General features: G+C 40.2%; 1 protein-coding gene across 1 annotated transcript in view; it reads left to right on the top strand.

The window, feature by feature from the left end:
- Window positions 1-23,877, top strand: part of itfg1 (integrin alpha FG-GAP repeat containing 1) — a gene marked incomplete at its 5' end in the record, with an annotated part of 128,326 nt that overhangs the window by 51,681 nt on the left and 52,768 nt on the right. The window contains one exon of the mRNA XM_035629507.2: window positions 6,489-6,640. Within this exon, the coding sequence (XP_035485400.2) occupies window positions 6,489-6,640 (152 nt within the window). The remainder of the gene's footprint in view (window positions 1-6,488; window positions 6,641-23,877) is intronic.

Below are 23,877 nucleotides of genomic sequence, written 5' to 3'. Positions count from 1 at the left end.
GGGTCTGTGTTTGTGCCCCCTCTGGTTTTTATGTGTGCGTCTATATGCATGCCTCCATGGTTTGTGTGTGTGTGTATGTGCATGCAAGCATGTGCCACAATGATCTGTCTGCGCAAGGTCTGTGTTTTCCCGCTGTTTGGTAAAAAGCCATTTGTATGCAGGATCCTTCCCTTCACAACCATTATAGGTAACAGATTACCTCGCAAGAGCAAATCCCATCATCGTCTTCATCTCCATTAACTAGGTCATTTGGATCTCTATGCTAACACACACACACAAACACACACATTTACTTGTTACCCAATATGTTAAAATGTTGACATCTGAACCAGCGAATGTCCGTATCGAATTATTCAGACTTCGGAGTACTCTGTTTGACTAGGAGGACGTTCGGCCGCAGATTAATCTATAAAGAAACACACTTGACATTATTCAAATACTCTGCTATATTTAGTGATTAAATGTCTTCTGCAGACACAGGGAAGGAGTGACTGCTTCATGATTTATTTAAGGAGCCCCTGTGTCAGGTTGGCTTTTCATTGCAGCTTCACAAATAAAAGATGATTTGATCAGATTAGAAACCTTTAATATCCTCACGAACAACCATATAATTTCCCCCAAATTCCCCACACAACACTGCTGAGCAATAAGAACAAAACACACAGTAAACACTCAGTGCCCCCCCCCCCCCCCGCTCAACTCAAAAGTCTGATCTTGTGACTTCCACTCTTGCTGCTGTGCCTTACTAATTAACCATAATTAAGTCTTACATCATCTGCTTTTGTTCTGCCATATGTTCACACAATATGATCATCACCTATGATTGTCATTAGGTAACGTTTGAGAGAGACAATCAAGCTCTTCTGCCAGTAAACAATGTAGTTTATCAATTACAGGGAGACAACCATGATACTGCAACACTTAGGTTTGAGGCTTAACTTTATACCCCTCGTTGATTTTTAAAAAAAACATTTTTTTATTATTATTATTTTTCATTTATTATTTATTAACCCCCCTCGTGTTTGCGTGTGTGCACATGTACACATTTAGTTTTGATATCATTGTTTCAGTGTCTGTTCTTTCTTAGGCATTCTTAGTTTTACTTTATTTCATTATCTGTTCATCACCTCTTCTGCCATATCCAAGCCTAGACTGTCTGGGGGTGTTTATGTTTTTGCCGTGTTGACTACATGCTGTTGTTATTCTCCGTGCTCTTCCTCTCTCCTTCTCTAATCAGCATTAAAAAAGGCAACAGACAGTACACTGATTGCCTCGGGGTAAACACCAGCACAGTGGTCTGCTGATAAGGCTGACGGCCAGCAAAGGTTCGCTCTGTCCTCAGAGAAAACGTCATGGCAGCACTGAGCACAGACCAAAGGATTCTGGTTTAAAGATAACTTACCTGCAAATCCATGTGCCTTGCAGACTAAGGAGCAAAATAAAAAGTCCAAAAGTGTAACTGCTGTCTGAAATTATGGCAAACTTCTCTGTGAGAATAACTGCTTACATAGGAACAAATATGTTGTCAATATTTTCTTTGATCAACTTCGTTTCATTTTTTCAAGTTAGCACATCTTGAATGGTTTGTATGTTCTTGTATACAGCTTTTAAATCCAAAAGATACTGGATTTTGGAGTCAATTCAAATGCAATTTGAAGGTGAGGACCTACACTAATGTATCGTGCAAATCAGATCTCTAATTTTCACCCAATTCCTCATTATTTCCTATCTGTCATATCTTTTATTACTTTCTTTCCTCCACTTTTTTTTCAGAGTTAATCAAGTTAATTGAACCCCACCAGGCACTATAAATAACTGAGATTAACAAACTTTCCCCTGGCATTCTTTTAACAAGAGAATGAAGTTTCTACCTCAGTGGTTGTGTACAAATGTGAATATTTATGTATGACCATGTCTTGCATTGTGTTTTCTGGCTACAAATGGGCTGGCAGCAGCTACTCCGGTCACTCTCTCCTCATTTCTCTCTGCCAGCCACTGCGCTCCCATCAACTCTCGATGGCAGTCATCATAGCCAAGCTTTATGCCCATATGGCACAGCAGTCAGCCTCTCAAACCCATTGCAACATCACTCAAAAGTAATTTATTGAGAGCTTGACGAGGCAGTGTTGCATTAATGCTCTAAGTTCATTTATATCCTTTGAAAAATGCTCAACCTTGGTCTTGATTTGTCACTTCCTGGCCGTTATGACACCATCCATATGCAAAGCAGCATAATTACTGTAGTTAACTTTCTTCGAGTTAGTTCAAGTCACTCCTTGTCCAAACATATGTTACCCAGTGGACATCGTAATCAGATGCCTGAACCACCTTAACCTTGTGATGCCACGGAGCAGCAGCTCTACTCCAAGCATCTATGGATACCCTATGGCGGCATCTAATTAAGTTGTATCCACAACCTCATTCATTCTGGCCCTATTCAGAGTTTATGACCATAGATGAAGTTTTGAGTGTAGATGGAATGCTAACTTGAAAGCTCTCTTTTCACCCCGACCGACTAAGCCACCACAACTCGGCTCCCTCTTCAACACATCTGCCAGTCTATTTTCCCCTCTATCCTCCCCTCACTTCTAAACAAGACCCAAATATACTTCATTTGGGCAGTGCCCACGCCCAACCTGGAGGGAGAAATCCACTGTCTCCCCACAAAGAACCATAGCCCCAGACTTGGAGTTGCTGACTCTCATGCCGACCACTTCACGCTTGGCTGAACACCGCTCCAGTGCATGCTGACGGTCACAGTCTGGTGAAACCAATAAAACTGCATCATCTGCAAAGACCTTAGATGCAATTCTTAGTTTCCCAAACTGGGCACTTTCATCACCTCTGCTGTGCCTTTAAATCCCATCAATGAATACGGCAAACAAGATGTTGAAAAGAGTCATCCTCTGCAAAATCGAATCCTTTTTGCCCTACAGGGTCCCCTGGGTGACAGGTTCATAGGTCTTCTCCGAGTACACAAACCTCAAAATGTAGACAGATTCTCTTGACCTCCTTAGCACTACCAGGACAGGATCAGGTTTGCTTCTCTTGAATCTGAGGTTCAGAATTTGGTTGGAGACTCTCACTTTCCCAGTGAGGTATCAGGATAGTTGGAGCACATTCTCTGTTGCCCCTTTTTTTTAAATGGGAACCACCACTTTGGTCTGCCACTCCAAAGGTTCTGTCCCTGACCTCCATGCGAAATGAATCAAAGATGTGTCAGCCAAGACAGCCCAACAATGTCCAGAAACCTCAGCATATCAGGGCGCTCTCCAAACAGGTTCAGGAGCTCTTTCCAACCCCGTCATTAGTATTGTTTTATTTCATATATTTTATTTCACGTTAATACATGCACATCCACATTAACCTAAATGAAGTTGAATGAAAGAAATTAAAAGGCTTTATTTTCATCACATATAACAATTTGACTAGCGTTTTAAGTTGAAAAGTCCTAGTTTTCCATTGACAAATATTTTGTTACCATGGCGTAAAGAAATATATTTCAACCAACAAGCTCTTATGGCAAATGAGATCTGTTCTTTGAGAGGGACCCACAGAGACAATCCATCATTAACATGGCCCACCACCATGCCTGCCAAACTTAACTCCACATCTGGGATGCGTTCATGAAGTTTGTACAGCTGGTTTGGAGGTAACCTACATCAGTGACATCACAGCTTGCGTGATACATTTCAAAGTAATTGGTAATGGGCTGCTGTTGTCTTTCTCAGGCATGCTGGCCTTATTAAGAGCTATTAGTGGCAGTTCTGGTGAGTGTATCTCTGGTGACTCTCCCCTGCACCTGCTCGAACTTTTAAACATTCATAAATACTTTAAATCTCCAACATCTGTCCAGGCTTCTCTTGGACACACACACACATGCATAATTGTCTTGAGACTTACTCTAACCTTAACCATAAGTACTGGTGATCTAAGTTTTGAGAGTAAGCATGTATTTTCTTTTGTCTTTATCTCTCAAACTGTAACAACAAAATATATATTCCAGTGGCACTGGGTACATATTCACATAAATAGTTAAAAACACTTTTTATTATTCTGGTGTCATGGTCACAGTAGAAATAAACATTATTTTAAAGACACAGATACCAATAATACAACCATTGAATCCCATGTCCCTTGTCACAATGTCACAACATTTCATTTGCAAATTCTTTAAAAAAAAAAAAAAATTAAAGGAACCATGCAATTATTTCCAAACTGCTCCATCTTCACCATATAGTGAGCTATATTTACTGTTTGCCATTTTATTTGACTTTACCAATTCTGTGTGTTAAAGCTTTCAACTTTATAGTGCCCTAAACGTTTCTCACAATGGAGCCAAAACTTGCTATCAAGGTCACAAGGCCACGTGTTACATTGTATAGATGCAAAACTACCCATATGCTTTACCTAATCTGTCAGTGATGAAAATTGAGTTGGTGATCTGAATACCCCAATTTAGTTCTCATTATAGAGTTAGCAATTCAGTGTGTATTATTTGGTGATTAGTGAATGAGTGGCATTGATTTTGGACACAGCCCAACACTCTGCTAAGAACTGTAGTTAGACTGTATAATTGGACTATTAGACTACAAAAAAAATTGGTTCATAAGGCACAACTGAAACAATTGATGTACCGAAGATACTGTACCGAATGGTGCTACATGCTACTTAAGAATTGACCATTATGATGGGATGGGGGTGTAAAGATTTGATGATAGTGGTCTCTCTCTCTTTGTAACACCTCCCTCTTCTGTATTATGCATTATGTAATTCACAGGAGTGCTGGATAGCAACTCATTGAACGGGCACTAATGAATGCAGGGGGACTAGCATGCCTGTCACTGGTTGGAACTCTATTAAAATGAATCCACTTGGAATATATACGGGCAGTTACAATAAACCTTTTTCCTGCAAAATGAAAACAAATAGCTCTGCCTTTTCTGTTACAGTCACCAGCATTTGGTGCAATCGTAGAAGAACGAGTGGGAGGGAAAGGTGTTATGACATAAATAGAGGGAGTTGAGGCTTCATCCAGTGTGTTTGAGAAATGATGCAGCTGCTTGGTGAAAAAGCATTCATATAAAGTGCAAGGTGATAATGGCCTCTGTGAGGTTTTTTAAAGTGCCGTCTCCAGTGTGCTGTTTGTTTTTATACAGTTCACTCTGTGTGTACCTCCTTACCTTGACTGTAAACATCAATCAGTTGTAGCATCAGAACAAGGTCCCCTTTAGGGTCCTATTACATTAACATTTGAATTGTCAAGATGAGGGAAATATGCTGTATTTGCATTTGGTTTAAGAGTGGTAGGACTCCTTCAGTAACTGTATCTGATGAGAATGGCATGCAAGACTGCAATTCTATGAGTACACACACACACCAGCTGTTTCTTAGATGCAGCTGTGTAGTTTATCATTTGGTATAATGACTATAATTAAGCTGGAATTTGTTATTGGTATGAGTCGAATTTAGACGTTTTTCTTGTATTTGATTTTGTTTACTTCTGATTAGTTCAGGTATATTTGGGTCATTTGTTGCTCATTCTACTCTGCTTTGTTTTGGGAATATACACCTAGGACAAGATTTGCAAACTCGAGGACATACAAGCGAATCTTGTCTAATTATGTTACCATTTTTCATCTCATGTTAATGTTTTATTCAAAGTGGAAAGTTGGTGGTTTAATATGCAGTCATTGTGCTTTAGTTGTATTCAAGGGCTTAAAATTGCTGTTAGATGCACAGTTTATGATTCAACATGTAACTTGACTTCAGTGTTAAAAGTTTGAAAGAAAGACATTTTGGAGCAATTTTTAAAAAAAGTTCAGCTAAGAAACATCCTAAAACTAATCACAATGAGACCAACATGGAGTAGTCTATTCTGTGAAAGTGCACTGCAAGAGCAGAGGAAAACAGAGTAACATTTCCTTGTATGTTTACACATGCTTGGCAGTCACCTGCAGTTTTAATCGGACTAAGAAGCATCACTTAAAGACGCACTTCCAAACTTAGAGCATGAATATGAAATGATATATTGTACATTACATTCAGTATTTGTTTTATTTTATAGTTTGTATCTACCTGCCCGGTGATGACAGATGCTAAGCATTACCATGCCAGAGTAGAAACAACATTGTAGCTAACATTATGATCAAACACCATGACTCAACAACCAGCTTATTGGCCTTCATTTCCAATTGACTTAGTTTGCTTAAAATCTACTGTATAAAGGATATCTTCTTTATTAATTAAGTGACCTTTGCTTCATACTAATGGAGTGATGCATCTAATGTTAACATGGTCCCATTTCCATTGATGCTGATTTCTAGGATCAGAATGTAGAATAAGACTTAAGAATAATAGCAATCTACATTAATTTATCTTTAATATCATGTATTGTTTCTCTATAATTGTTCACCTTTCTCCTGTTCTCTGTGTTGTACTGGTTAATTCTGATTGATGTTTCATTTTTTGGGGTGATGTTATTGCAGTGGGTGCCAGTACTGTCGGATTTCCAGCAGAGGGAAACAGTTTGGAGCTTTGTGCCAGGGAATCTCAGCCAACCCCTGGCCCTGCACCTTGGGGACTACAACCTGGATGGCTTCCCGGACGCCCTGGTGATCCTCCGCAACACTAGTGGCAGGTAGAAGAAGAAAACACACACACACACACACACACACACACACACACACACACACACACACTCCCAGATAAGCTCCACTTAATATTTTGTCTAAGGAGTCTTCAAATGGGGTCATGTTTGTTGGTGAGGTCTCTCTTAATCATTTTGGCTCACACACATAATAAGTTAGTGCAAGGCCCTCTAAATCCCTTATATAAGATTGGGTAATGTCTACTCAGTGAATGAGATATTGCTAAAAAATTAAACTAATCCTTACTTGGCAGGGGATCCCCGGAATCATATCAAGTAGGTCTCTGAACCCCACTCCAACTAATCATTTCAGTACTATGCCTCACTTCAGGAACCATCACTGTGTGTGCAGGTCTAGGGCCTGCGTAACTACAACACAGTTGTATACAGACTGCATCTACAATGTAATAACCCTGGTTTTTAAGAAACGGATGCCATGAGAATCATAGATTTCATGCAAGTACACGTTCTCTCATGTCTCAAGAACAACTGCTTCATTTGTAACCTTCCTTTAAATCTGTCACGTAATGTTCACATTTTGTTGACATTATACTAACTATAGAGTTCTAGCATAACACAGAATTTAATTTACCCTAATAACTCAAGATGCATGCTTAAATGGCTTATGCAAATCTGTTGCACTTTCAAAACTAAAAAATGTATTTATTATTTTTCCAGAGATGACAAACATTAAATTACTGTGAAATGACTGTACATGTTGACATATTCTCATCCTCAGAAAAAAAAAATTATCCAATACCAGCACTTGCCCTGTTCATATGGTATGTTTTACAGTTGTCAGGCTTACTGTAAAGCAGTTGACTCTGATAGGCTGGTCAGTGACAAAATAATGTAGAGCGAGGGTAAAGAAATATTGTTAGAAACTTGTTTGGGGCTTTAAATTTTAATTCTCATACACATGCGCAGAAAATAATCAGACTCAAATAGTGTGTTTAGAAAAAGACCTGCCTTTTTTACCCGTTTTAGATTACAGCCGTTGACGAATAACTCTAATGAGACAGAATAGCTATATATTCAAAGTAGTTTTCAAAAGGACTTAATTCAAACTTCTCATCAATAAATCCTAAAACATTAGCAGAAGCATAAACTCGACATAAATTACTGTGATTGCTGACATTTTGCCATTCACAACGCTGTCCTTGGCTGCAAAATATAATATATGATAAATGTTTTGCACTGAGCAATCAGAATCTGTGACATTGTAAAATAATAAAGAAGCGATTGCCATCCAGTTTACCGGAGCACCAACAGGGACAGCTAAGGTGAGCGTGTTCTTCAATATGCGGACATGAAAACTGATAAGCGGGGCCTTTAAATATCATTACAGCATGTGCTAGGACACGCGTGTGTGTGTGTGTGTGTGTGTGTGTGTGTGTGTGTGTGTTTTGAAGGACCTATGTGGATTATCTGACCCCAAAGATGAAGATAAGATAGCCGAAAGGGTCAAGGCTGTGATTGTCTATGCATACTGATTGTTCTGCCTGTGTGTGTGTGTGTGTGTGTGTGTGTGTGTGTGTGTGTGTGTGTGTGTGTGTGTGTGTGTGTGTGTGTGTGTGTGTGTGTGTGTGTGTGTGTGTGTGTGTGTGTGTGTGTGTGTGTGTGTGTGTGTGTGTGTGTGTGTGTGTGTGTGTGTGTGTGTGTGTGTGTGTGTGTGTGTGTGTGTGTGTGTGTCTTAGAGAGTGTTTGAGTGCTTGTTCTGTCAGTAAAATATTGACTTGCTTGTTTCAAAAGACACACACACACACACACGCACACACACACACACACACACACACACACACACAAGTACATTTGAACTCTACTTCATTGTCTGTGGAATCTATGTAATCATCAGTAAGTCCTGTCAGGCTTAACTCTTTGTGGTCACCCTCATCTAGAAATGACTTATGTCTCACCAGCTCTAATCACTGGAGCTATAGCGTCTCCATTCCCTCCCTTTTCTCAATTCCCTTCTCATTTTAAGCCTGAGCATTTTAATCCTGTACTCGGTCACGGTCAATATTGTGGAACTCCCGACAGAAACATATAAAATCACATCATCAGCATATGGAGGAAAGAGGATGGAGGGAGAAGGGATGAAGAGATGAAAGGTCAGGGCGATGAGAAAGATGAACAGTTTAAAGGTTAGAGGTGTCTCCTCTGGTGCCTTCTGTTTTGAATCTCTGCAGCAGTATGACCGGACTTCTTAATGACCACTGTGAACCAGAGCAAGGCATATGAACTCCAATGGTATTAGCAGTTTGACTAGGAACTTCTTTGGTAGTCGAATTACGTAGTGCTCCCTAGTCCTACTAATACTGCTCTGCAAGGAACATTTTTCAGAGGTTGTGTTCGAGTGATCTGATGTGCTTGTTTTTCTTTTTTGTTCCGACATTTAAAAAAATGCCTCCTGTCTACTCGCTTGCTTTGGATTCAGCAGCAGTCCACAGTATGTCCTGCACCGGCCTTCACTTTGTCTTTGATTTCCTTCTAACCAAATGTTCTCTGCTTACCAAATATTTGCACAGCCCTCCGCTGGTCTATTTTAACTCCCATTACTTCCCTCTCCTTCTTTCTCTCTCTCTTCCCACTCCATCTCCTCTCCTCCTTCGTCCTTCCAACTGATTATTTATAGCTGCTTGCTCAGATAAAAGTCCTGCCAGTCTACGTCGCGATCCCAGCAAAACAAATGCCCTTTTAAGTGTTCAAAATAGGAAGATGGAAGGAGAGAGGGTGGGAGATGAGATTAATCGAGTGGAATCAATGGAACAATGAGCAGATGGAGAGAGCAGAAGGAATAAATGGAGAGTCGGGAGGTCATTTAAGAGCACATTTTTCTGATGCAGCTCAGGTTTGTTAAGCACAGATTTTACAATACCAGTGTTTTTGGTTATATTGCCTCATGAGGTATTATTAATCTTTTTAATGCTTTTTTGTTGATTGCCCTTCTTACTTTATTATCACACAGACACACACACACATGTTTTTAAGGCTTGGGGCTAGGGTGATGGCAGCAAGCTCAATAGACCAGATGCTCATAATGTTAGTCAGTATCTGTGTCCATGTGTATTTACATTTTCATATATTTGTAGAGTCTTATTTCCACCTGCTGCTTCTAAAACTACAATCCTCGGAGGCCACATTATGTCCAAGTCACAGGACTGACGGTTCCTCCAGACACCGTCTCTGTTCTGCACAGTCGCTCGCACAGGCGAACATTGTTTAATCACAATACAAGGCCGTTGCTCCCTGCTGAAGCGAGGTTGTACTCTAGGTGTGTTCGCAAAAAAGAGCCAGCATTTGGGAACTTAGGGAAGAGGCGACACAGTTAAAAGCAAAGGAGATACTGACTCAGAAAGAGAACAGTCGTATGAAACTAAAGGAGAGATTTTTTTTAATCTTTTCCTTTTCTTTTCTTTTTTAATCTCACATCAGTGCGAGAAACTCTCTGCAGGAGGCCTGATGATAAAGTGAAGTGCATTTAGGTAAAGATGACACAGCAAGGCAAGGCACTGCACAGCATATACTGTACAGTACCATTTATAATCCCTCTCTGCAGGCCAGACACAGACTCCACAGATGTATCCATATAGTCCCTTTTTTTTCCTACTGGCTTCTGTTGAGTAAAACAATTTCTTATTAAAGTTTGCCATGCACAGACAGAACAGCGTTATTGATCTTATTAGGTGGGTCGCAATTTCACAGTTGCCATTTCACAAAGGTGATTACAGCTACTAAATTATCTTCCCTTGAAAGGTTGTATTTATGTGATATTTGCAATCACATACTCAAGTCAGTGTTCTTTAATTATCACAATTAGGTGCTACAAAACCTTTGTAAACAGTACAATTATAACGATGTACAATTATCCTCGACCTTACAATTATCTTGAATTGTGCAGCATTGACACCATGCATTACAGCTGCCATTCAAGTTGATTTGTATTTAGTTATTGATATTGTTAGCCAAAATTATCAAATTTAATATAAATCACCTGTTCAATTATTAAGAAAGTCATCAACCCTCTGTTTGGTTTGGAAATGTTTGTTTTATCATACAAATTATACAGAGTTGATTTTATTTGGAATCAGACATTTGCTAATAAAATGATCGTAAAATGATTGCTAATATCACAAAGGATTAGCAAAGTAGTTATGCTGTAGTCTCAATTACTGTAATAGTTTTAAGTAAAACTCAAATAGTTACAAGATTACAATCCTGCTTCCCAGTTATTATTGGTCAGAAAAACATTTTTGAAAGACCTTTATCTGAGTAAGCAAACTCTATATGAGCTATAAGGTGGACGTACAGTACATGGTAGTATATAGTATAGCCCCAAATAAATGTTCCTTGGCTTCCTTCCAAAGCTACAATACATTTTTATACTACAAGCAGTCATGCTGACAGTCTTTGTCACAGCCTCACATGATACTCCTGTCAGAATTATTAACACTCGGAATTTCAACTCCATAATTCAGAATATCTTCAGAAATTAATGCAAATGAGCCATTTTTTTATAATCAGAATAAAACTTCCAAGGTAACTGGGAGAAAAAGATTTGCATATTACACAAAATGTATCCCGGGAACAATTATTGGCACCCTGGTGATGAATTTTAATTAGTTAATCAAACAAAGTGAAAAACAACTTGACCTTAATTAATCAATGAATGATGGTTTTACTGAATAAAAGAAATTCTACCATCCAAAAATATTACAATCCCAGGCCATATGGTTCAAGGTGTTCGCCAAAGACCGGCATGCACTGTGACAAAGCACCACACAAGAAGACATCTAAAGCATTTAAGGCAGACCTCGAGCAATCTGGTGTGACGGTTTCAGTCTGCACCATACACTGCACATGGAGCCAAGTAGGGCTCCATGGGCGAAGAGCAAAAAGGACATCACTAATGAAAGAAAGCCAAAACAAGGCCTGACTTTCATAGATAAGCCACAGTCTTTCTCTGATAATGTTCTATGGACAGGTGAAACCAAAGTAGAGCTCTTAGGGAATGCAGTGTCGTATCGGCGATAAAATGAAAAAGTTAAATAAGGTGGAGGTTCTCAGGTACTTAAAGGAATTATTGTATCAAAGGAATAATGAAGTCAAGAGGACAAGGCTTTTGAGAGTAAAACGTGTTACCCTTGTCAAACCAAGGTCTTGGCTCTTTCAGCATGACGACAACTCAAAGCACACATCCAGCTCCAAAGAAGAATGGTTGAAAAAAAGAAGATCGAGTGTTTTTAAACCTGGCCAGCAATGACTCCTGACCTTAGTCCCATTGAAAAACCTTTGGAGATGTCTGAGATCCGCATTACGCAAAGCACTCCTGCGAAACCTAAAAGAGCTTGAATGCATAGTAGAGGAAGAGTGGCAGGAACTACCAGCAGACAGATGCGAGAACTGTTTGCGAGAACTGTTTTTAGTTAACTCTTGGTTTCATTCTTTTGTCCAGTAACCTTCGACATTTTGCCAAAAATATTCTGGTCGTCTGGTTATTCAAAATAGGTTAATTTGCAGTTGTATCTGAAGGTCTTCTGAATTATGTATTTGAAATCCAGTGGTGCCTATCATTTTTTTACCAGGACTGTATGATATACGGCTGTATTAAGAGAGTATTTAACACCTGCATCTGCTACAGTGTTAAGTAGATACGTCAGTAAATATCGGGAATATTCACACTCACATTGTTTTGTGTGCGAGTGTGCGTGTGTGCTATGGGATTGTATGTGTTAGACATAAGCTCTTATAGAATGGGATAATCCGCAGCAGCAATCATGTTTTTTTTTTTTCCCCCACTTCACTGTGGCAGCTATACACTGATTAAACGAGGCATGGGTCAGCTTTAATGTGCGATCTGCCTCAAGCGACTTGGATATAATTACATGTATGCATGTGTCAAGTGAGCACAGCACCGTGTGTTCCTCGAGCATCTGTAAACAGCAGCCAAATCACCTCCCAGGCGAGCGCCCCTCCAGCCAGATCAGCACTCCTAGATCGGAGGCTTTTAGAAAGCCAAAGCTGTCATCATTCCGCAGATGACCACCGTTCAGACGGGACCAACACTATTACGATTACAATGGGCCACAGCTACATGAGCGCCCACTCACCACTGTACATTACTGAAGACATCTGCTCCGCATTAAAAAACATAACTTGATGTCATCGTGAATGACACTTATTTATCATATTACATTATGTTTAGTGAAAATACAAAAATAATGATTTCCTTATTTTTATACTAAAATATGGTCGTTTTGCTTCTTTGCGAAAGGTGGATTTGTCGATTTTGCCTCTGGGTTTTGCATTGAAAGCTGGTGGCAACAAGCTCCAGGCAAATACTTTATCCCCAGCAGTCCTGTCATTTCCATCATATGAAACCTTCAAACTGACAATTTTCAAAGTGTATGAGTCAGTGAGCACCAACATCGCATGGCAATGACAAGCTCCTGCCCCTCTGCAGAGACCATTGTGATTATGTCGAGGCAGCTGGATTGATTCATTTTGAAGGTTAAAGAAATTAGAGGTATCAATCAACTAAAATATTATAAAGATAAGGCTGCTCTGTCAAAATAACTGTATTTCCCTGGTTGATCTACTGCAGCTACCAGTGTCCTGGTAGATGTACGTCATCTAAGTGTTTCATCGTGGAAAGAATAATTCATTAATTTAATGCTTGTCTTACTTTTTTTTCCGGGACTGCCTTGTTGTCTCTTAAGGGCTGAATAATTCAAATGAATAAATAATGCATAACCTACTGTAGTGGGGGTTTTGTTCCCAATATTTTGCAGCTCTAATATTGCCAGAAAAAATTATCCTGATTGCCAAGACGGGGAATATAATTCTCTGAGTTTTGCCCCTTTAGATTTTAGAAACAGTGGGATGTTTGTGATGTATTTGGAAGCTCCTTCGTTGTATTATCCCTCTGTTTACTAAAGACTGTCATGTGGTTATACCTGAATCACAGAACGGAAATATAATTAAAGTGAATGACAATATATTTATACAATCCATGCCAGCGCTTTTTTAGGGTGGATACTGTAACTATGGGGCTACAGTGGTAGCTTTACTGTAGGGCTTTATTTATTTGTTAAATGTTTTATGCAATCAACACTGTGTGAAAGGAACCAATATTAAATGAACAGATGAGACAATTCCACAACAGGCTGCAGTTTTTCAGACATAGATTCAAGGTTAAATGTGCCAATAGTATACGGTATACAGTATACCGTGTGATATACTTTATATATCGATATACTTTTTGGCTCATAAAGACTCAAACGTCAATGTATGGTAATTGATTTGTTTCCCCCCAACCATTATTGTCTGTTTAAATATATACAGAATATAATACAATCCAAGCTATTCATTATTCACAAACATATACACCATGTTTCTTTTTGGAGCAGAAACATGGTCTAACCAGTTGGCGAGGTAGCCGTGTAGATGGTGATGTAGTCGTGTGGCTGGTGAGGTAGGAGTGTGGGTGGTGAGGTAGGCATGTCGGTGGTGAGGTAGGTGTGTAGATGGCGAGGTAGGCGCGTGGGTGGTGAGGTAGGAGTGTGGGTGCTGAGGTAGGCATGTCGGTGGTGAGGTAGGTGTGTAGATGGTGAGGTAGGCGTGTGGGTGGTGAGGTAGGCATGTCGGTGGTGAGGTAGGTGTGTAGATTTGTTTTGTTTGCCCATGTCAATATTCAAAGGGCATTCATATGTGTAGAGGTGTGGAGAGTTTTGTGTCAATCAACTCTCCCACTATACTTTGCTGCTGCAGTCGGAGAAGTGCTAAACTCTCTTCTGATAATGAAGTGTTTTTGTTTGGTGTTTGTATTGTAGTGGAGAGTGCGGCGTGGGCAGCGGTTAACATCACTAAATGTCTCCCTCTGCTCTTTTTGTGCCTATAGAGTGGCTATTGGCAGTGGAAAAACACTGATCAGACCTTTCAATCTGTGTCTCTGTTTTTAGAGGTAAATGCCACCGACATATATACATATAGGGGCAGATGTTGTCTGTTATTGGAAATGACAGCTGCAATGAGAAAAACATAGTTTCTGGTTTGAGCAAAGGTGAATTCTGTAGCCAAGTCCATGAGGCTATTGTTGTTTGGGGAGATTAGCATTTCTCTCTTTTTGGATATCTCTCTGCATGATCTGTGCAAAACCGTTACTCGAGAAGGTAAGCTTTTGCTTTGTAAGAGAACTTTTATTTGACAGATGTTTAGATAAGTGATGATTTTCTGCGGGGACATGGTATATTTGCTATGCTCAAAATTATTTATCTCTGACACATTCATGATAATTAGAATAACTCCAAATAATGTAAGTCCAGAAAATTAAGATGTGTCAGCAAAAATTCTTTGAAGGACTCTTATGATGAATTCCAATTATTCTTCGACATGTTGACCATTTGACAATATTGCCTCTGTACAGATAACAAATACGCAGGGCAGGTTATTTTCATCATCGATTAATATATAGATCATTATGTTATAAAACAGTGAAACATTTTGATCATGTATCACAAACCCCAAGACACTGTTTTGTTTTGTCCACAAATGAAAGCTATTCAGTTAAATGTCCTAGAGAAGCAAAGAAACCAGAAAATATTCACATTTAAGAAGCTGTTTTTTTTTCCATGAAAACTACTGACACCGATTGATCGATTATCAAAATATTTGCCTATTCATTTTGTAGTTGATTAAAAATATATTAATTGTTTCACATCTATCAACAACAATCATGTCCCCCCCCCCCAGTCTCTCACTCACTAATTTCGTACATCAAAGCCACAGTTCACAAAAAATGCCACCCTTCAGCATAAAGATAATGGCCCCATCTTTGCGCACCCATTTAGTTTTAAAATTAATTAAATTCTTCCTTGTTAGGGTTTAAGGGCTCTCTGAGGGATGGAGCCCGAGAGGTATCGTGCCTGTTCAGTATGTGTGCAACGGTGAAGGAAACGGGAGAAAATGTGTTTTTGTTGCCAAGGTTATGTGAAATATTGTAATGTCTGGAGAATGCTGCTTCGAGACAGGGAGGAGAGCGCCCTAAATGGAGGAAAACTTGAGATTCTTGTCGGTTTTCTGACTGTAGTTATTTTGTTTGGAGGAACAAGTCGTCATATTGCATTTGTGGCTACTTATGTAGTAGTCTATACTGAAGATGAATTATTGAATCCCTTCAATCCCTTAAAGTCAGCAAAATCCCCTGATATTAGTATAATAGAGCTTTGTTGCTTTCTTTGCCATATAATTGCTTTCTTCCTCGCTGTCCTTTTTCTTTTCTTTTTTGAGAAATGGTAAAACAATGGTGAATACCGCCACTGGAGGAAAAATGACACAGGACAAGAAATTATAGGAATTATATATTAGATATGTCTCTTAGCGGGCCATTGACTCATCCAGACATATGAGGACCCTTCTGCGCTGCTGCTGTTCACAGAAGTTCAGCTCTGCTTCCACAAAAAGAAAGTTTAAATTTGACTTTGTAAGGCTAAACGTATCTTTGCGTCATTGCCAGAACCTTACAGTTCTGTAATTTGGGATGGGACACTGACAATGTTCTTAGCAGAAAAAAACAGGAAAGTGTATATAACAGAAGGTGCTGTTGGCAATGAATGCCAACAATAGGGTGTTCATCCATCCAGTAGCCACGCAGCTAATCCTTTGTCAAGTGTCGGCCTTGACTGTGTTAATTTCCAAAATACTTTGCACTGTATTATGTTGTGTTTTATTTATTTTCATTCCCCATCCCAGAACTAGGAGTATGCAACCTAAAAACAACGGCTCAAGAATTTAATTAATGCTGGCAGATACAAACCAATAATTAAATCTATATGATCTTATTTCACTCGCCCCCACTCCTCAGTCAGCAATGACAACTGGGCGTTGGAATTCATAATTATTGCACCAGAATTTATGCTCAGAAATTGATTCAGGTGCAGAGTTTGCAGGACAGTTGCATGATTTTTTGTTTGTTCAGTTTGTCAGCGTCACACAGTCATTTGGCAAATGTGGCATAAAAAATGTTGTTAGCAAGTAAACAATTAGATTCATTTTGCTTCATTCAAAGAAATGGGTTTTGTATGTAAAGATCATAGACGTTGCTCTCAGTAAACGGTTCCGTGGTGAAGTGGGCCATTGCAATGGTTTAATTTTTGTACTTTTCTAATAAAAATAATAATAATGCATTGGATTTATAGAGCGCTTTTCAAGGAACTCAAAGCGCTAACATCAATATGAAACTGTACTCACGCCAAATTAAATGACTTTTCTCTGACTGCTCTACAGCTCTGATTGCAGCTGTTCTCATGACAAGTAGTCCAGAGCCCTGAACCCGCCGGAACCTGCTGCTGCAGATCCGAGCATATTGTTTATTTATTTAAGGTTCATTAATATTTAACGTGTCAAGCGTCCAAATTGCACCAAATTATGGACCAACTGCACTTTCTTTGGGTCCAAAGCAATTACACCTGATAGGACGAACAGTTCTCCATATATGTGAAGGACACACATACACACACAGAGCGACAGAGAGAGAGAGATTCTTGCTTTACAGTCAGATTAGATTAGATCAGATAGATGTATGCTGCCTGCTGCAGTCCTGTTTCTGCGTCCTGTAACCCATATTAGTGTCTATATCTCTAAGTGTTCAGATACAGCACTGCTCGACCACATGAAAATATAAGTGTAAAAGCACTATTGCGGCATTTAGGATGGACTGTGACCCAATCAGCCAAACAAAAACCAAATGTGGCCAAGGCCCCACGGTGACCACAGGGAGCACAAGTGCAATTGCAGTTGCGGAATCGAAGAGCGAGCAAACGCAGTAACACAGCTACATGAATGGCTTGAGTGATTGGATCTCAATGTGGACACGGATTATACATATTAATACCAGCGGTAAATAAAACCCTGTTAAATTCATATTTAGATACCATCTGCATATGACACACATTTTAAAGCCAAGTATAAACAGAATCTAATTCACCTGATTTGATGAACCGTTGACATTTAAGATGATGTAAATAGTATATTCTTCATTAATGATGTATCATTTCACCACAGCGACCTATCTGCCATTATCCTGTGGTTAATTTTTATGATCCCACCTCACCCGATCCGCAGATTAAATGCTGTTCCTGCTTATATACGTGGAATCACTACGGTCCCCTTTGCTAAAATACACACAGAAAGGGTTGAAATCGAGTAATTGATGGAGTTGATGCTGATTCAGGAAGACGGTCACCGTGGATATCTTAAGCAGGAGTATATATTATCAGAGCAAAATATTGAGGAGACTTCCTGGTTCGCTACACAGATCAACAGGTTAGAAGTGTCTGGCGTCCCAACATAGTCTGCCTATATCCGGACGCCGGTCTCTGTAGTGTATATAGCTCTGTCAGAGTAATGTCATGTCGTCATCTCCCCGCAACTATTGACACCCCGAGACAGTCTTCCGGGTCCACCGACTGTCATAGATAAGATGACCTTGCTTGGTGCATGAGGAAACTCTTGAAACAGTTTCCCAAGGACCCAGAGAGGACAGAAATTCCTCAACAAGGGTAGTAAAATGATAAATAGATAAATTTACAAAATAAATAAAACACCCACTTTGTCCCAGAGGCAGCCCAGGGAAGATCTCTGTTCATCCTGGACACTTTTTCTATCTGTCAAGCCATGTGTAATAAGTTTGTGTTGGAGGTAGCATGACGTGCGCTGCTGTTGTGAGGCAGCCAATCACGGTGAGAATACAATGATCTAGATTCCTTTGGAGTGGTAGTAGTCGTGGCCATTGTGGTTGCAGCTACCACAATCATCACTATGTAAACAAAGCACAAAGCATGTAGACTGGATTCTATATCTGCACAGAATGCGATCATGACGTCGCTCGCTATGTTAGATCTAGTCAGTAACGAAATGACGTAGACGGAGAACAAAGCTCCCGCAGCCTTTTAGAGTCCCCTGCTGTGATGACGGTGACTACAGCAATGATTCCCTGAAGTGAGATGTGGTTAGAGTACGAGGCTATTTCTGTATACTATGATCACATTTTAGTGCAGCCGGCAGCCCGGCAACTCTCTTTACTCAGGTGGGCTCAGAATTCACAGGAAGACACACACTCACACGCATGCACACACACACACACACACTCCATTCAACCAGTGCCCTGAGGGGGGATGGAGCGTCCTGCTGACTGTGAGTGTTTGATGTTGAAATGGTCCACCCCAGCTTCATAAGAGCCCCCCATCGCAGGAGAAATGGTCTAAATGTCACACTCCACCCTCCACTGGGCTGCTGTGCGTGTGTGTGTGTGTGTGCTGGCATGTGTGTGTGTGTGTGTGTGTGTGTGTGTGTGTGTGTGTGTGCGTGTGCGTGTGTGTGTGCGTGCATGTAGCATGTAGCCATGCACGTAGCAGTATGTGTTGAGAGGGAGCTATTTCCGTAATACGAAATGAGGTCACAGATGGAGCGAGCTGAACTTAAGTGATTTCTGTTGTATCTTGCACCACGACGTGACAACACAAAGTGCTGTTCACCGCTTTCTTCTGATTACTGGTTGATTACAGATACTGCTGATTAGAACCATCAAAATGCACTCTCAGGTGTCACAAGTGCTTCTGGTGATGGGTGGGAGAATCAACGAGACAGCAAAAGGCCTTGGGGAGATGTGGCACATCTGCATGACTCGCACAAACATGGCATATAACACCCATCTGAGTGTAGATCTCCTCGGGCTATAGGTCAGTGAGTGTCTAACAGTAACGGAATAATGTAGTTGACCTCTTTTGCAGGTCTTTTGCCCGGTAAAATCGCAAACAAATGTCTCCGTCCTCATCTCTTCCTTCTCTCTCACTCGTGCCGTAAAAAAGTATTTCTAAACTCTTATTCAGAAAAGTCTTCCTAAGGTCAAAATCTGATTCTTCAGTCGGTACACTCGCCGGCATTGAGAGTGAATTCAGACAGTAGAGTACAGTATGGGAGTACGCAGATTGAGTTACAGCATCTGTGTGTCAGTCTCAGCCTTGATGCTCTGCTTCTGCTCCTCCTCCGTGTTCTTCATTTTTGCCTCACTCATCAAAATGCACAGATACGGAGCTGGGTTAGTGGGACAGGGACAGCGTTACACTTGACTGTCAGTCCCGGTTTTGCTATGATGTTGCTAAGATTCACTCCTGCATTCAGTTTTTGCTAGGCCTGACAAGTTGGGCAAAATACCTATTTATAATTATTCTGATGATTTATAAAGTGTGATTACTTATTAATCATGCTAAATATAATTTATCTTGGCTTCGATTGATTATCTACAAGAAATCTAACAAACTACACAGGATCGTAAGAAAAGATCACACCGTAGACACTGGTCCTCTCAAGTTTCTTGTTCAAACCACCAAACTCAACTTCCTTACTAAATCCTATGTTAGAATGAACAACTTTAGCTAACATTTAATCTAAAATATCAGTCATACACATTATCCATATTTTCATGGTATCGAAGAGCTCTCAAAAGAGTCATGGTTGTTCCAAACGTCTTCCTTCAAAATGATGAAGGCCAGTGTGCTCTCTGAAGCCGTCCCCAGGTCTGTGCCTCGACACAATGCTGTTTCTGAGCTCTGCGGGCAGGTCTTTCGACCTCGAGGCTCGGTTTATGCTCTGATATGAATTGTCAGCTGTGACAGCTCACGTAGAAAGTTGTGTGCCTTTACAACCCATGCCCAATCAATTGGATCAAATCTGTAGAAACATGTCAAAGATGATCAAGACAAATGGGAGGTAGCTGACCCAAATCTCAAGTGTCATAGCAAAGGGTCTGAACAATTAGCGATGCTGTAGTTTCTTACTTTTTCAGGAAATTTGGGGGGAAAAGAGCTAACGTTGTGAATAATTCGTCATTAGGGGCATTGAGTGTGAATTTCAGTAATCTGCGAATGTGGTAAAAAGGTAAAGGCATCTGAAAACATTCTGAATGCGCTGTATGGGCCTCTAGGTGAAAATGAATGTATGTGATGATGGCAAACAGTTGCTTTCCTTCATTCATGATGCTCACATGAATCCTTATTGCATTACCACTGGCCTTGCCTTTGCCTTTTATTATTATTAATCTTAAGTTTCTGACAAATTAACAAGGACTAATAGAAAAATAGCCATAAACAATTGGATGTCTACTTAAAATCCAATCAATGTTTTTTAATAACCTAATATGTGCATTAATTTACTGCGTAACTACACAATTTATTGACTGTATAATAGTTTACGACATGATTATTCCTAATCAGTATCTTTTGTAATGAACAGCAAATGTGGCAGTGTACATTCGTGGCAGGTAACGTCACAGTATTATAATCAACCTCAGCCCCAATATCGCAGCTAATCAGTGCAGAGTAATGTAAGTTTATGTAAAGCTCGCTGCTCTTCACCTTGTTGATGCCATGATGTGTTCCATCACATTAAGTTTAAGTGTTGCTTTAAGTGCATTTGCGCATGTGTGTGTGTGTGTTTGTGTGTGTGTGTGTGTGTGTGTGTGTGTGTGTGTGTGTCTCTTTCTATCAGTATGCACCCCGACCAAGGAGCTGCTTAGAGCTTAGCAGGCTGTTGCTAGGCAATGCCATCTCAAATCCTTCCCTCTCTGAATCTTAGCTCTGTATGGCAGCTGTGTTTGTCTCTCGGTTTTGTTGCTAATACCAGGGTGGAAACTGGAGCAGTGTGAGGCATTTGCCTTGTTAGTCCTGCACAATATTTCCTTTTCCAAAGTGCACCTTTTTTACAGAAAGCTGGTTTAGCCTCGGAGGACTTTTCCAACAAAGGGAATTGAGTGACTTTCCAGGGAGCTGCACAATAATAGCATAATCAAAGAGGCCGTTTGTCGTGGGATGATTTGTTGTAATGAATGCTATGACACATTCTAGCATGCAGCTATCACAATCCAATCTCCAGAAATGTGTATATGTGCTGCAATGAAGTCCCTGTAATGCAGTAATAAATAAGTATTCAGAATTTGCCACAGGACAGAAAAAATATGTTATTAAAATGCTGTAAGTTTGTCAGCGGTAGGCGCTGAAAACACGCCTAACCCTTTCCAAGAGACTGTCCTCCACCAAAAAAACAACCACATGGGTCGTTTTTGAAGCAGCGTATTATGACATATGTGGTCATTTGAAATACCGTAGAACTCTAGCGATAAGCGCAAGAGGTCAGCGGTGGACCTGGTAAGTCCGTCAAGTTTGTGTGTTGAAATCGATTTGCTTATATTCTGTAAAGTAATTGTGCTGATTCTCTGCCATGTCACCTGTCACCGGTAGAGGCGATCGGCTGTTTTGATCACACTCAACATAGTTTGTCATATGAATCGGATTCTATTGACAGCTTTCACATAAGCCCAAAAAAAACTGTACTGACTGCACAAACAGATCTGAGTTCATTTCAACTGAACCGAATGTCTTGGGCACAACATGCACTCATAACCCTATTATAATCTACTCGCCCGTGTGGCTCGAAGGTTCGGTTATTGTTACACACCAAAGCAAACCAAGCTCTTGCGTTTGGACAGTGGTTGGTGCCAATGTTGATTTGACACCCTACCAGGGGTCCACGTTTGCCATTACGCATTAGGCAAATTACACTCGTCTCTGAAAAAACTACTGCCAAATATGGCGACAAATGTGTCTGCCAACTCCTGTTACACCAGTAAAAACAGATGTTTAGGTTGTGATCTTCACCCCTTAATTACCATGGATCTGCACCAAATCAATCCGCCTCTTCTTCATCCTGTCATTCTTAGATAATTTAAATAAGGAGAGCTGTTCTGGAAACTCTGACACCCAGCAAAGATGCATTTGTGGAATGAAGGTGTAGCTAGCTAGCAACAGGAGTTTGGATTATGTGTAGGAGCTTGTGATCCAGCCAGAGGTTTTATTGCATAGTGTTGGGGGAGGGAGTATGCTGAGTAAGGCTCCAGTGCATCAGATAGCAGTGATTTCAGGCCAACTCCCAAATTTCCTGAACACAAAAATGATGAAAATCTGTTTAAAGGTCTAACGACACATTTAAGAACTCCATAGTTTATTGTCTTTTTGCCTGTTTTCAGCAACAGATCTCTGTCATGACTCCAATAGCTGTGCTTTGAGCTAAATACTAATGTTAGCAGGCTCGAATGCCCACAATGCAACAGTAATGTGTCTTTTCAAAGGCATAATGTTAACATTCTAAACCATATTTATTTAAGTCAAGTACAAGGTTCAGTGGAAGTTGAGTTGAATAGCATCAGTGTTGGTAGTATTTTGCAATGGAAAAAAATGGAAATTTGACATGATGATGTAAACGGATTTCTAAAATAATTACAATTCATCTTCTGGGGGGCCATGAATGATTTTACAAAATTCCACGTCACCCCATTCAATATATGTTGAGGGACCGATATTTCGGTCTGGACAAGTGGTTGTCGTCGATGTGTCAAAGTCTGTCTCGTATCACTGCGCACGAACCATAAACACCAGTGACCCAGTGTGCATTCTTGTTTGATGTTTGATTTCCTAAAAAATCCGGTCCATCAAACTAAAAGCTGGATTATCCATCATAATTCCACAGAATTGAGACCACATCTACGTCTTTTCTTTAATTCCCATGTTGAGTGGAGTGTAGCAAAGTGTTTGCATGTTTTCCTCTACTGGATCAGAAGCTCAGTCATTCATTTTGGAGGTTTATCTCTATGAAAACATCAGCTAAGCCAGTGTTCAGGCCACAGGGGTTACAGTATTGCGCTGACAAATGGAGACTTCAAATTCAAACCCAAGCTTTACCGCTGATCTTTCTCACACTCCAGACCATCATCTCAGCTACTCAACCATCTGGTCTTATTCAAGCTTTCATTGTTTCGTGGCAAGCTACCAACACTAACCTGACTTGACCTTAATATGAACTGCAATACACATGGATTTGCGACGGCTAGCAACACTTAATCCTTTTCCGGAAATTGATGGAAGTGATGATGTGGTGCTTCTTGCTTTACGCGTCGTTCATTTTCTTTTCAAAGAAAAGTCCTCTTTTCACAGTTGTAAAACAAACTCATTCGTAAATTGCCGTCGTGTCTTGTTTCGGTCACCAAGACAAATCAGAAAAGAAAAGTAAAGAGGACACACGGAGAAGCAGCCAGGGAAGGACGCGGAGGATGAAAGAGTGAGTGAGAGCAGGCACACCGTGTAGAGGAATGACACAACCAAAGGATGCATACTGAGACT

This window comes from Scophthalmus maximus, chromosome 4, assembly GCF_022379125.1.
Source record: "Scophthalmus maximus strain ysfricsl-2021 chromosome 4, ASM2237912v1, whole genome shotgun sequence".
NCBI lineage: Eukaryota > Metazoa > Chordata > Actinopteri > Pleuronectiformes > Scophthalmidae > Scophthalmus > Scophthalmus maximus.
Note: the sequence above shows the minus strand (reverse complement) of the source record. Positions and strands in the feature narration are given on the sequence as shown.